General features: G+C 37.4%; 1 protein-coding gene across 1 annotated transcript in view; it reads left to right on the top strand.

Annotated features, from left to right (window-relative positions):
- Positions 1–1,784: 1,784 nt before the first annotated feature.
- The window catches only part of LOC135082278 (serine/threonine-protein kinase Tao), a 32,529-nt gene continuing 20,219 nt past the window's right edge, over positions 1,785–14,094 (top strand). The window contains exons 1-13 of the mRNA XM_063977055.1: positions 1,785–2,019; positions 2,380–2,466; positions 3,782–4,011; positions 4,241–4,358; positions 8,482–8,745; positions 9,262–9,384; positions 9,938–10,178; positions 10,593–10,729; positions 11,175–11,260; positions 12,009–12,271; positions 12,460–12,575; positions 12,800–12,970; positions 13,800–14,011. Coding sequence (XP_063833125.1) covers positions 3,788–4,011; positions 4,241–4,358; positions 8,482–8,745; positions 9,262–9,384; positions 9,938–10,178; positions 10,593–10,729; positions 11,175–11,260; positions 12,009–12,271; positions 12,460–12,575; positions 12,800–12,970; positions 13,800–14,011 — 1,955 coding nt within the window. The 5' untranslated portion in view covers positions 1,785–2,019; positions 2,380–2,466; positions 3,782–3,787. The remainder of the gene's footprint in view (positions 2,020–2,379; positions 2,467–3,781; positions 4,012–4,240; positions 4,359–8,481; positions 8,746–9,261; positions 9,385–9,937; positions 10,179–10,592; positions 10,730–11,174; positions 11,261–12,008; positions 12,272–12,459; positions 12,576–12,799; positions 12,971–13,799; positions 14,012–14,094) is intronic.

Raw genomic sequence — 14,094 nt, forward strand, 5'->3', positions numbered from 1 at the left:
TTCATCAGTTTGACAACAAGAGTCACAAAAACAAAAGTGAGAAACAGACTACGAGCTTGTATTAGAAGACGGGGCTCACAGTTTGAGCAGGACTTAAAATAATGTACCTAGATAAAATTAGGTGATACAATTATTATTAAAATACTAAGTTTTTCATTTATTGAGACCCAAGAATAGTTGTTAGTGTGACTTTTTTATGTATTTTTTTTATGAAAGTATCTTACTAGACGTTTAAATTCAAATAAAAAAATAATTATGTAGTGTTTGTTAAACACCTGTACCTTTTTGAATAGCCAATGAATCAAGGAACTAAATTATGTAATTTGTACACAACATTCCATACATTTTTTCTTGGAAATTCTTCGTTTAATTACCTAAAACATATTTTTTTTGCAAAATGATACATGGTTTTTTAGCTTTTACTTGAGTAATGACGATTCTTTCTTGCAAATTTTAATTTAAAATGTCAATCTTATTATTTAGCTATACGAATACAACAAAAAAGTTAACATTATTCCGTATTCTTCATTACAAGGGTACATTTTAACATAAAAACTGGAGATTTTTTTAAAAATACTTAAATCTTGAATAACTTGGAAATGAACAAGTTTCGGACATAGTGTCTTATGACTTTAATGACTGCAAATAAGCTCTACTTTAACCCCTATCAAGGAATGTATCGCTTTACCTGTCACCCTGTATAAGTAGGTATTTGACTCAAGTTTTTGTTCCAACTCTGCCCTCCATTTTTATCTTTAGCTTCATGGAAGTGACGGAACTAAGAATGAGCTACATATAGCTCATGCTTTTTCAACATGAAAACCACTACCTATCTTCTTGAAACTTAAAGAAGTAACAAAATTCTTGTGTAAACTTGAGTATAAAAACTAGCTAAGTTACCTACTTCATGCAAATTATGAGACGTTCCGAGAGTCCGGGACACAATCAGACACAAGAGATGGGTAGTGGGTAAAAACCCATTTCACCCGATTGGGTTAAAACTGGGTGATTTGGGTAAAAACCCGGTTTTTACCCATTATCACCCATTCTGGTGGGTGAAAACAAAAATAGCGTTTTTTAAAGTGAGAAGTGGTATTTGTTGCTAAGGGGGCGTTCTAGTGTTACGTTATGCAATCTGGGGGGAGAGGAGGTCTTGAAAAACGTTACAATGCGTTACAGTGGCGGAAGGGGCGGTTCGATTTCAAGTTTTTAAGCAGAAGTACTTTGTAGTTGGTGTTGTTATTTGTAACTTTATACCGTAATGTCATCAAAGAGAGAGTTTGGCATCTTTGGCACCCCCCCCCCCCCCCCTCCATGTCCTTGCCATGATCACAAATTATTGTGTTCCTACAAAATTTCTTATAAATCGGTTCAATTTCTTATATTCTTGAAATAACACCGTTTTATAAAATAATTGGTCACATCATCATAACGTGATCAATTTTACGATTTGGCCACGATATAAATGCATATTAGTGTTAAATTTGACTTATTACTTATTAATCAATAAACTTAAATGAGAAAAATTCAATAAAAATAAAGAAAAGATACCAATTGAAATAATTATAAAATTATTTGTTTTCACCCGGTGTAAACACCCACGGGTGGAATGAAACGGGTTTTTATTGGGTTTTTACCCTCATGTGGGTTTTTACCCGGGTGGAAACCCATCTCTAGCCACAACCCACACAACGTGACACCACAACTGGAAACAATAATTACTTATGGCAACATTTTATTTTAAAAAAGAATAAAGATTTTTCATTTGTCGAATAGAGGGCGTTTTTATTTCGGAAAGTTGAAGTTGTCTATGCTCTCTTGTACGAGAAAGTTGTAAATAATTTTACGTGAAATTTTGACTAATTTCTTTTTTACAAGTGATATCTAATCTCAAAGTGAATTATTTATTGTTATGTGAGCTTGAACAGTGATGGGTTTCCATAAATGGTGTACCATATGAAACAAAAAACTATCATTGCGCACGATACCCCAACGCCATTTTGAGGCGAAATTTTATATGTAAGTGCCAAGTATTTCGCAATATTTTCGCTTTTCACCCTTCAAAAAGGGTTGTAAACACTAAATCCTTGGGTAAAATAGTTTACGAAGGTGTCCGTAAAGGTCATGTAAGATCATCTCATGATGTGACGGATGTGGGGGCTCGATGGCTGCTTCGAGTTGGGTTGCGGCGCCGTTTATCCTAAGCTCTCATTAATTAAATTAGCAGGGTTTTTTGAAGTGGCAATTGCTTCTATCTGGGAGGTTTGTGTATGTAGTGTTGTGGATGCAAATCGCATAGTTAGATGGTGGAACGGGAGTGGCTGTCGTGTGTGAATTCGGCGTGGCTAGCGTTATCGGTAGCGTTTCCGACTGTTGCAGATATCGGGTGGCGCAGAGGATGGCCCGGGGTGACGGTAGAGCTCTAATTAACTGACGGACGTCGCCGGCTTATAGCTGGCGCAAGCAGTATGTTATCCTTTTATTAACAAATTTTTATCTTTACCTTGAATTCTTTGTGAAAACTGTATGTCAAAATATCTTCACTGTTAGTTACTACTGAAACAAGACATAAGCTGGAACCTCTTGGTCTGAAGGTTTTTGGAATTATCTAGGACCTACATTTTTCTATTGTAAACTTATATGGATTATTGATTATTTATGATGACCAGCTTACCTAACCCTGCTTTTTGTGTACTATCAAACTAGTCCTCTGAGATAATAGTCTTCAACCATTAGATAGAATGAAAGTATAATTGTTAATTTATTTCAAAATCAATTGAAATGCAGATGTTTGTATATGAATTTTCTTTTTAATTTTGAAAAATATTAATAGGAATATCTTTAAAATATAAATGAGTTATTGGGCACTCAAATCCTTTCAAAACAATGTGTGTGTTACTATTCTTATCTCTCAATAAACCATCCATAATGTATTATATTTGATGCTACCATCTATTACCAAATGCAAGCTATGCATCATGATTCATGGATTTATGCCAATAATATGCCACAATCATTCAGTTAGAAATGATAGAAGAGATCATGCTCTTCCTCTTTGCAAAGATGTTTTGAGAACAAGTGGTATCAGACTTGACAAATGAAATAGAATTGAATTGATATCCTCCTAATTAAGATATCAAGGTCAATTTTTATTGAAATCTACATACAGCTTTCATTCCAGTGTTGAATTTTGATATTTATTTAGTGTACAATATGAAAGAGTAGATAATTCCACAAATTGTCTAACATCTTTTTATTTTTTATTCTGATTAAAAAACTGGTATGCAAATTTTAACAATTCACATGAAATTGGTCTTATAAAACAAACTAATCTTTGTCAACTTGTGCCTAAAAATGTAAAAAAAAAAAACTCTAACAACTTAGCTGTTTACTTTAAAAAATGTGATTTCTAATTGACTGTAAACATTAACAAATTACACAGTATGGTGTGACTCAGAAAGATAGTGGCATTGTTTAAGATCCGTCATATCCAATCAGATATGATCACTGACTGGGAGCATAATGACATGTGTTGCAAGGTCATCAGCAAAATGATCCTATTTATTATTGTCTGAGAACAATGTCTATGTAGTTTGAGTTAGAAAATAGTTTTACTGCATTGTTATTATGAATTCCTGTGCATGCAGTGACTTGGCTTTTACAGCATCTGTAAAATTTTCAATTTGACAAAATCATGGCAGAATTTTATCAAGGTTGCTATAGTAAATCTGAGATTTTGATAGTTTCTTTTACATTTGCTAATTTATTTACAATTCCACAGACTAAAATGCCTCGACCTGGCAGTCTCAAGGACCCTGACATAGCAGAGCTATTCAGTAAACATGATCCAGATAAAATATTCGAAGATCTCCGGGAGATTGGCCATGGGTCCTTTGGGGCGGTATACTATGCTCGCTGCAATCTCACCAAAGAGATTGTGGCGATCAAGAAAATGTCCTACCTGGGAAAGCAGAGCGAAGAAAAATGGCAGGATATTTTGAAGGAAATCAAGTTAGTTTTATAATTGATTATTTTTATATTTATTATTTTTAATTACATCATTACTTAAAGTGATTGCATAATGAGCTTTGCATTACTTGCAGTTAATATAAAACTGGTATTTCATTAAATAAGACAATAATTTCGAAAATAAAGTTTAAATTTTTACATGTACACAATATGATGTTATATTCTGATCATGTGAACTTGTTATCTAATATTTTTTTGTTCATCTGTGCAGATTCCTAAAGCAGCTGGAACATCCAAATACCATAGAGTATAAAGGCTGCTACAAAAGAGAGCACACAGCATGGCTGGTCATGGAGTACTGTGTTGGGTCAGCTTCAGACATCATAGAGGTGAGTCCAAGTTAAATAATTTAAAAAAAGATACAGGAGCTGGCACATTGTGTATAAGTGCCCTGAAAAGGGGCCTGCACTTCAAAGAGAATTTGCATATTAGGTAAATCCTTCTTTTATTAAAAAAATATTTTACTGTAGGTGTAAAAAAACCCTTGCTGTCTAAACTTAAATGACCTCTGAAGTTAAAATGAAGCAAATACCTTGGCTAATCATTATCATCATAGTCATAGGCGTATCTAGCTTCTGTCTTAGGGGGCAAGTCATACCCAGCATCTAGTCTAAAGAAAGCAAGTCAGATTTTTAGTTCAGATATGTTGACTTCCAGGAATGCCTGCCTTAACATGGGTTTATTAAATTCTTCTTACCTAAGGAAACTAATAATGGTTAGTTGTTAACAAGGGTGAAAATAATGAAGCCAATGGCAAACTTTTTCATAATAATCGCCATTTATTATATGTAATAAATAAACACACATTTGAAAAAAACGAAGTGACTTGCTGCAGTTACTGCTCACACACATTTCACTCATCTTTGTCATAATTACATTGCATTATGTAGGTATGTATTCCTTGAAATAAATAATATGACTAACTTGCATCCGAAAATCTGGACATTCTAATGTGAAATTATGACATCATACTATCTTCTATTTCCAAGAATCGATACTGAATAAATCGAATGCTTATTAACTTGAAGGTTTTTGAGTCATCGTTATTATAAATCATCGGTATCTTAGAATTTCCTGCAATATTGTCTGAAACATGTAATTTGTTTTAGGTAATACTAAATGAATAACACTCCATGACCAGTTTATGTTGTAACTTATTTTAGACTAGCTTTTGCCCGCGGTTTCATCCGCAAAGAAGAACGGTCACGCCCCATACAAAAAAAACCCAGACCCGACAGAAACGAGACATACCTCAATTTTTTTGTCATGTCTAAATTAGTTAAATCATATATTTTTTATATTCGAAATCTATGTATAACACCAAAATATTACCCTTTGTTTTTGTTCAGGCGTTATACAAAAACTAATACAAAATGGCTATTTATCACCAAAATTGGTAAATGTATGTACCTAAATGTATATTACAGCTGATATGGAATGTATCTAGGTGACCTGGAGATACAGCCGGATTATACAGGGTGGAAACGAGAAGTTACAAAATCCAAAAATGCAATGTTACCAGCTTCCATAATCTGTAACCTATTATTGGTACCATTTGAAAGAGCTCGTGAAGCAATTTCAGAATCAGTAACTAGTTTTTCGATATCTTGTATAGTTTAGAAATAATCGAGTGAGATCACTTATCGTTCCATATGTATAACCACTCTGTATAATCCGACTGTATCTCCAGGTCACCTAGATACATTCCATAGCAGCTGTAATAGACATTTAGGTACATACATTTACCAATTTTGGTGAAAAATAGCCATTTTATATTAGTTTTTGTATAACGCCTGAACAAAAACAAAGGGTAATATTTTGGTGTTATACATAGATTTCGAATATAAAAAATATACAATTTAACTAATTAAGACATGACAAAAAAACTGAGGTATGTCTCGTTTCTGTCGGGCCTGGGTCACAGATGACCGTTCTTCTTTAGTTTGTCACAGATCGTCATAAATTATAGCCTACATATTATTCTGGGTTATCTATACTTATAATAAATCTGTAGAGAGGTCAATTCTGTACATGAAATATATTTTCAAAATAACTATCAGGGGGTGATTAGTGATCGATACTGATGCCAAAAATGCAATCAGTAAAATTTTTGTCTGTCTGTCTGTCTGTCCGTCTGTCTGTCTGTCTGTCTGTCTGTCTGTCTGTATGTTCCTTATAGAAACAAAAACTACTTGACGGATTTTAACGAAACTTGGTACAATTATTCTTCATACTCCTGGGCAGGTTATGGGATACTTAGGAATTCCCATGGGAACGGGAATTAGCGGGAAAATCCTTTTGTATGAAAAATCTAAACCGCTTAAGTTAGACGCTTGAAATTTGGCATGCAGGTACCTTAGTGAACGTAAAGCTTAGTTACAACAGGATATTGCAAAATTCCCACGGGAACGGGAGTTAGCGGGAAAAAACATTTGTATGAAAAAATCTAAACCGCGTAAGATAGATGAAGGGGGTAAAACGGGATCCACGCGTACGAAGTCGCGGGCGGCCGCTAGTAAACAATAATACTGTAAAGTTTCATCAAAATCGTAATAACCATAAATCCGTTCAGTAGTTTCAGCGTGACAGAGTAACAAACATCCAGACATCCAAACATTCGCATTTATAATATTAGCAGAACTAGCTTCCTCCTGCGACACCGACTCAATTGAATTCGGCAGTAAACAAGTCACTATTTTAAATTCTAGACGTCATCTGTCTCCCTCCTGTATACATTAGATTAAATTGGAGCAATAACTCTTTTTTTTTTCACTTCTTTGTTTATTACCATGTTCTGAAAGTAAACACGATGTAGCAACTTGACCCAAGGAGTTCCATTGCCTCTCCAGTTAATGAATTCAGCTCGCATGCGAGCGCACGTAACTACGCGAACTATGCAAATGTATATCAACTATTATAATGCCGTATTGTTTCCGGTTTTGTTATATCATAATTAAACGCTATCGCTTCAATATAGGCACAAAAAGGTATAAATAGTTATAACTAAATAAATAAATAGTTATAACTATTTATACCTTTTTGTGCCTATATTGAAGCGATAGCGTTTAATTATGATATAACAAAACCGGAAACAATATACTTAAATATACACATTTCTTTAATAATAAATCTTTAAAATAGTGACTTGTTTACTGCCGAATTCAATTGAGTCGGTGTCGCAGGAGGAAGCTAGTTCTGCTAATATTATAAATGCGAATGTTTGGATGTCTGGATAGTTATAACTATTTATACCTTTTTGTGCCTATATTGAAGCGATAGCGTTTAATTATGATATAACAAAACCGGAAACAATATACTTAAATATACACATTTCTTTAATAATAAATCTTCGCTAGCAAATAAACAATGACATTGTCCTCCGATCTTGTTAAAGTTAATTATTAATAAACACAAAAGAATTCAAACAAATAAATAATAAATAAATTCTTTATTGAATAACTTATTGACAGTTTTTAACAATAGGCTAATATTAAACTATAATAGGTAAAAGTACATACGTGCCTGAACTAAGAATTATAATTCCTGTATCTCAGTAAATGAAACGAAGTAATTGATATAATCCTGTCTATATTGATTTTTGATAATGCAATACATCATCAAATTAAATTAAATAAAAACCTTGAAATGCTAATGTTTAGCAACCGGCAATGTGGCGCTCGATAAGTTTAATCTTTGAAGGGAAAGGGCTTGTTGAATTATTTATTGTTAATAACATTTCAGTAATTTTTAGATTATATCAGCATTTGTGTGGGTTTTCAAATGCAATATTAAGGAATCTCCACTTCCAAATCAGTTACTTTGTAAACCAATTAAAAATGTGTATGCATACATACATACTCTCAACGATAGTTTGTTGGGAAATCAACCTTGATTTATATCTACAGTATTAACTAAGATTAGAAACTGATAGGTAGCAATTCCATTCAGTAATCCATTTATTTGATGTCACATTTCTTCTATCTTAATTCGGAGAAAGATATTATATTTTTGTGTGTGTCCTTCAATAAATATGTGTATAAATAGTAGATACTTGTATCTATTGGCGCGACCGAGTCGTAGATTGTTTTAGTTAGAAAAACAATATTATTATTAATCCAAAATTTTATGTTCTCTCTCCTTGGGAGACATTTATTAGGATAATACGAAAAGAGTGCTTTCGCCTTACAACTAACAACTACATACAACCAAGGATGTACTTTTTATGTAGGTATTTTACGTTTTAGAGCAAAATATCTAGTCATTTCTATTATAAAATTCATAAATTCATAGGAGCAAAACACAACATTTAAATATTGAATTTAAATTAGATATTCTAATCGAAACGCAAGTGTCTGTGAATTCAGAGACAAGATAGTGTATGAAAAATATCATTTAGATTCTAGTGTGTAGACTATTTTTTCTATCAATGACGTCTCATTTCTATCGCCATAGGTCCACAAACGCCCTCTGCGCGAGGAAGAAATAGCGGCGATATGCGAGGGCGTGGTCTGTGGTCTGTCATACCTACACAGCCTGGGCCGCATCCACCGCGACATAAAGGCTGGCAACATTCTCCTGACGGAGAACGGCACTGTGAAGCTGGCGGACTTCGGCAGCGCGAGCATCAAGTGTCCAGCCAACAGTTTTGTGGGCACGCCTTACTGGATGGCCCCGGAAGTCATCTTGGCTATGGACGAAGGGCAGTATGATGGGAAGGTAAGTGTTCTGAACAATCAAGATATACCTAATTAATATCTCAAAATGTACGAAATATCCTCTAAAAGTCGGTCAACGTTTTGGGTATTAAAACATTTATATGATTTTTTGTATGAAACAAACTTATCGGTCTTACTGGCCTTAACAGCACCGTTTCGCGGCGCGCATTCTAGACCCACAGTCCTCTTGTGGATAACGGTGTTGGTTGTATAATTACTTAAATGTTTACATAAGATTTTAATTGTAATTTTTATTGTACAACTGTTTGTTTTCTTTAATAAAATAAAATAAAAATAAACGGCTTCTCGGGAGTGCACATAGGCACTAGGCCTATCAGTAATCTGACTGACGCGTGAGCCTCAGGCCCTGAAGAAGTGGGCGTGGTTGCCGTTGACCGCATATTATTATGAAAGATGTTAATTAGCGAACTGTACTAATACTTACTGTAGTACAAGTGAAAGCAAGCGCATAAGTGGAGGCTCATTCGAAAACTGAAATGATATCCCATTGTCACAGGTGGATGTATGGTCTCTTGGCATCACCTGCATCGAGTTAGCGGAGCGCAAGCCGCCATACTTCAACATGAATGCCATGTCTGCATTGTACCACATAGCGCAAAACGACTCGCCGACGCTACAAGTAAGTTAATAGAAAAATATTTCGCGAAGGTAACGCATATCTAATAGCTGCGTCCACACCGGGCGCTCGCGAGGCACACTTGACATCTTGCTCACCCTGCTCTTGAGTGAACAAGATGACAAGCTAATGGAATGCAAAAATCACTTCATTTCAATTTGACGAAATATACATAGCTAGATAGTTTGGTAATAAAAACTTACAAGCTTTTTTTTTCAAGCTATTTTAGGAACTGTTTTTTATTTTATTTTTATTTTAACTGCCTTAAAGAACCTATTAATGTTTAGGTTTTAAACAGTAGATGTTTGTTCGATTTTATTGGTTCGAAATTGACAAAGATTTTCTAAAAACACTTTTTGCTTGTAATCATTTTACTACAATGACTGACATGTATCGCTTTATCATCTATATCTCGGGATACTATCTTTTAAAAAAAGTAAAATATCAATAAATAAAATACAAAAGGTACATTACAAAGGTACATTGTCAGGTTTTCCAAGTGCCTTATACCTGTGTAGCCATAAGTAATAGCAACAAACAATTTCATCTGCTCCAGGCGCCAGAATGGTCTGATACATTCCGGTACTTCGTTGAGGAGTGCCTTCAGAAGAATCCCCAAGAGCGACCGTCGTCTAACAAGCTCCTCGCGCATCATTTCGTCACGCGGCCGCGCTCTCCTAACGTACTAGTTGATCTGATACAAAGGACGAAGGCGGCAGTCAGGGATCTGGACAACCTGAATTATAGGAAAATGAAGAAGATCCTCATGGTGGATGCTGACAATGAAAGCGCTATTGGTGAGTGTAATTGCTTGAATAATCTATATTTTCTTCATAATCATGTATTTTAGAAATTTGCTCTCAGCTGGTCTACAGCTGAGAAATCATGCCTTATGTTTTAATAATTCTATTTTTTTTTTAATTCCATTATTACCTCCACTATTCCCCTTCATGAGAACTTAATAATATTCTAGGTTATAGGAGAATACTTACCACAACAGTTAGCGGTCGACGGGAATAGAACTAGATCCTCGTGCGGTAGTCTGATACCGAAATAAATCGTAGGGCTATTGTCGCCACAAAAAATCTTTTTTTTTACCACAACACGGAAGCTCTTAGCCTGCATCTCACCTGATGGATAGCTATAATTATGTCTTAGGTATATTCTAACTTCATTGTGTACTGTCTAATAGAAAACTTATGTTCTATCAGGCGACAGCGAGGAAACAACCGAAGAGCGGTCGGGAGGCGATAGCTCTAAATCCAACTCGGCGACTTCGGAGCACAGTGCGGCGGGTGCTTCCAGCCAAAGTTCTTCTTCGGGCAGTCTACGCCGCCGCCCACACCCTGTAAGTGGAAGTATAAATAAATGTCAACGTGAAATTGTGAACTAAAAAATAACGCGTGAGATTGTAAACTAAAGGTGGGCTAGATTATTATAACCTGACGTAATTCACAATTTTACGGTGACATAAATATAACGGACGAAAACTTCCATTGTGACGGAGTATGACGTCATGTAAGGATCAGTTTGTTATGGTGGTTCTCTTAGCAAATTATAACGCCTCCTTTGAGATTGTTGGAGCAATTCATTTATTTAAATGTGCTACGAAAAGATTTATCAAGTAGGGAAATTAACAATAAGAAGGACATCTGTTCGAAGTTATAATAAGAATGATTTCTGCTTCCATCAGTGCATTATGCAGCTTTTTTATTTACAGAAAACCCAACTTTTATGATCTGTAAAGCGTCATTGTTCAATATTATCAATTTGTTGTTGCACGTTTGTTGCAGTTGAACGCGAACCACCATAGTCAACATCAACAATCGCAGCAGCAGTACCAGCATCACAACCACAAGCACGCGGCGCACGCGCAAAGGTGAGCGGCTTCAGCTGTGGACGCTTTGTGTAGCACAAACATCGTGACGATTGTGTGTTCACATATTGCTTGAGTAGAGCTTGTAGTATGTGTTGTGTAATGAGTGATGTTTAATAGAGACGCATGGTGAATGATCATTTGGTTTCACTCTTAGAGAATTGGTAAATGTGTAAGTTTACATTTTTAGTCATCCGTTTGAGTGTCAAATGACCAAAAAAATACCCAAATTAAATGCCAAATTATAAATGTGTAAATGATCATTTATTAGGCAGTCTCTTTATATTTATAAACTATAGTAGATATAGTATATTGTCGTATGTTATATTATTATTCGTATATGTTTCTACATATTGATCTGCCGGTCGCCTAGTTGTGTTCAAGATGAGGAAGTCTGTTGCCAATCACATACTTCTTCATCTGCTAATCACCGTAAATTTTGTGGTTCGAATCCTACATTTATTTTAACAAGTGAGCGCCGCCGGCAGTGACCATAAATTGTTGCACGAAAAAGAGTCCTATGTTGTATGTGTTCTGTGACGTTCTGAGTATATGTATGTCCACCATTTATGTAGTGTCACTTGCACGCTCAAAAGTATCTAAGTATTTCATCTCTCTATCTATGTATGTAGTATATTATTATCGTAGCAAGTACGCTAGCCGCTTACCGTAGCACGCACGCATTAGTCCGCACAATTCCTTTCAGAGCTCCCAAGCGGTGGCTTTACTCATGTTGCTGTTTCGTACGCAGAGAGAGCGAGAGCCCTCTGCCGACCTCGCACGACGATTACGTCAATCGCGATGTACTACGGGACTACGCGAATCGCGATTCGCTTTGCGACGATTACGGCGGCGATGACTACGCGAATAGAGACGTGATTCGCGAAGCTCAGAGGGAGAGAGAGAGGGAGAGACAAGCGAACGAGTACAGAGAATACGTCAACGCCCCGTCCACGTGGCAACAGGACAGCGGGGACGATAACAGGAACACGCAGCGGAGGCAGACGAATAGGAGTGAGTTTTCATTTAATTCAATACATACTACAACTTGTATAATATTTTACTGGATTTCATAAGGCAAAACGAAGTTACCTTTTCTGTGTAAATTGCAGGCAGACGTTTCTGGCTGTCTTGATTAGATTAGTGCAGCAGATTGTGACTTGTAAGTTTCGTAAACTGATCAGTGTTTCAATCTTTTATAGGTATAAGCAACAATGTCTCCGCTGCAATGTCCTTAGTATCCGAGCATGGTGCTAACAACTTCGCGACCATTCGAACTACTAGTATTGTAACCAAACAGCAGAAAGAACACAATCAGGTATGTTCCCATTGAAGGTGATTCATTCAGAATAATATCTAAGCTTTTCCTCTCATAGTCTGATGACGGTGACGTGATCCTGATAAGTACGTACTGAATTAGATGTGCGTCTCGGGCTACCCATGCAAATAAAGAGTGCAATAACGATCATAAAATGCTAGTCTTCGTCCTTATTCTTTCACAAATGTTGTCCAAGTAGCCAAGCCATACATTACCTTCCACAGGAGATGCACGAGCAGATGTCTGGCTACAAGCGGATGCGGCGCGAACACCAGGCGGCGCTGCTGAAGCTGGAGGAGCGCTGCAAGGCCGACGTCGACGCGCACAAGGCGCAGCTCGACCGCGAGTACGAGGCGCTGCTGCAGCAGCTGTCGCGCGAGCTGGAGCGGCTGCAGGTACACACGACAGCACCAGGCGGCGCTGCTGCAGCTGGAGGAGCGCTGCAAGGCCGACGTCGACGCGCACAAGGCCCAGCTCGACCGCGAGTACGAGGCGCTGCTGCAGCAGCTGTCGCGCGAGCTGGAGCGGCTGCAGGTACACACGACAGCACCAGGCGGCGCCGCTGCAGCTGGAGGAGCGCTGCAAGGCCGACGTCGACGCGCACAAGGCGCAGCTCGACCGCGAGTACGAGGCGCTGCTGCAGCAGCTGTCGCGCGAGCTGGAGCGGCTGCAGGTACGACACTATTCCCAATTTTCCACCACTCATTCCCACCGCTGCAACTCCTGAGTAGCCAGGATCTACAGCTTGACCGCCGTTAAAAACCCCACCAATCAAGGTAAGTTTGTCCCGGGAGAAAGTTAAACTCATTGATCCCACAACTAAATTAATAAGAAGAACATAGGAGGAAGTCGAAGTTAAGGTTCGACTTCCCTCTAGTGCAAAGCGGATCACATCAATTATGGGGACCTATCTTGTGAACTACTTGCCAATAATATTTATCACATAATCGCTTAAAAGCACGGAATTTTTTTCTTGTGAAGCGGCTACAGATATACACAACACGAGCGACAAGCCTTCCACTGCTGGACAGAGGCCTCCCTCACAGATTTCCACAAAGACTGGTCCTGCGCTACCTGCATCCAGGTGCTTCTTTCTACCTTCTCCAAATCATCCCTCTACCCTACGTTTTCCAGAGTACTGCAAAGATATTCTGCACGACGCGGCGGGGACATAAGACGATTTTAAGATAAAATTAATAACGAATTCATAACTTTATTTTCCAGACCAAGCACGCCCAAGAGCTTGAACGCAAGCAGAAACAAAACGCGGCTGCCGAGAAGAAGCTAATAAAAGACATCACGGCGCGCCAGGAGCAAGACCGGAAAGCGTTCGAGGCGCAGCGCAAGCGCGAATATAAGGCCAATAAGGAGCGGTGGAAAAAGGAGCTCAGCATGGACGACGCCACGCCCAAACGGCAGAGAGATGCCACGTTACAGTGAGTGACCATAACTAAAATGCCTGCCTGGTTTACTGCTAACAGATTGAGACATATTTGTCGATAATTACAAGCCAAAATTT

Source organism: Ostrinia nubilalis, chromosome 21 (assembly GCF_963855985.1).
Source record: "Ostrinia nubilalis chromosome 21, ilOstNubi1.1, whole genome shotgun sequence".
Classification (NCBI taxonomy): Eukaryota; Metazoa; Arthropoda; class Insecta; order Lepidoptera; family Crambidae; genus Ostrinia; species Ostrinia nubilalis.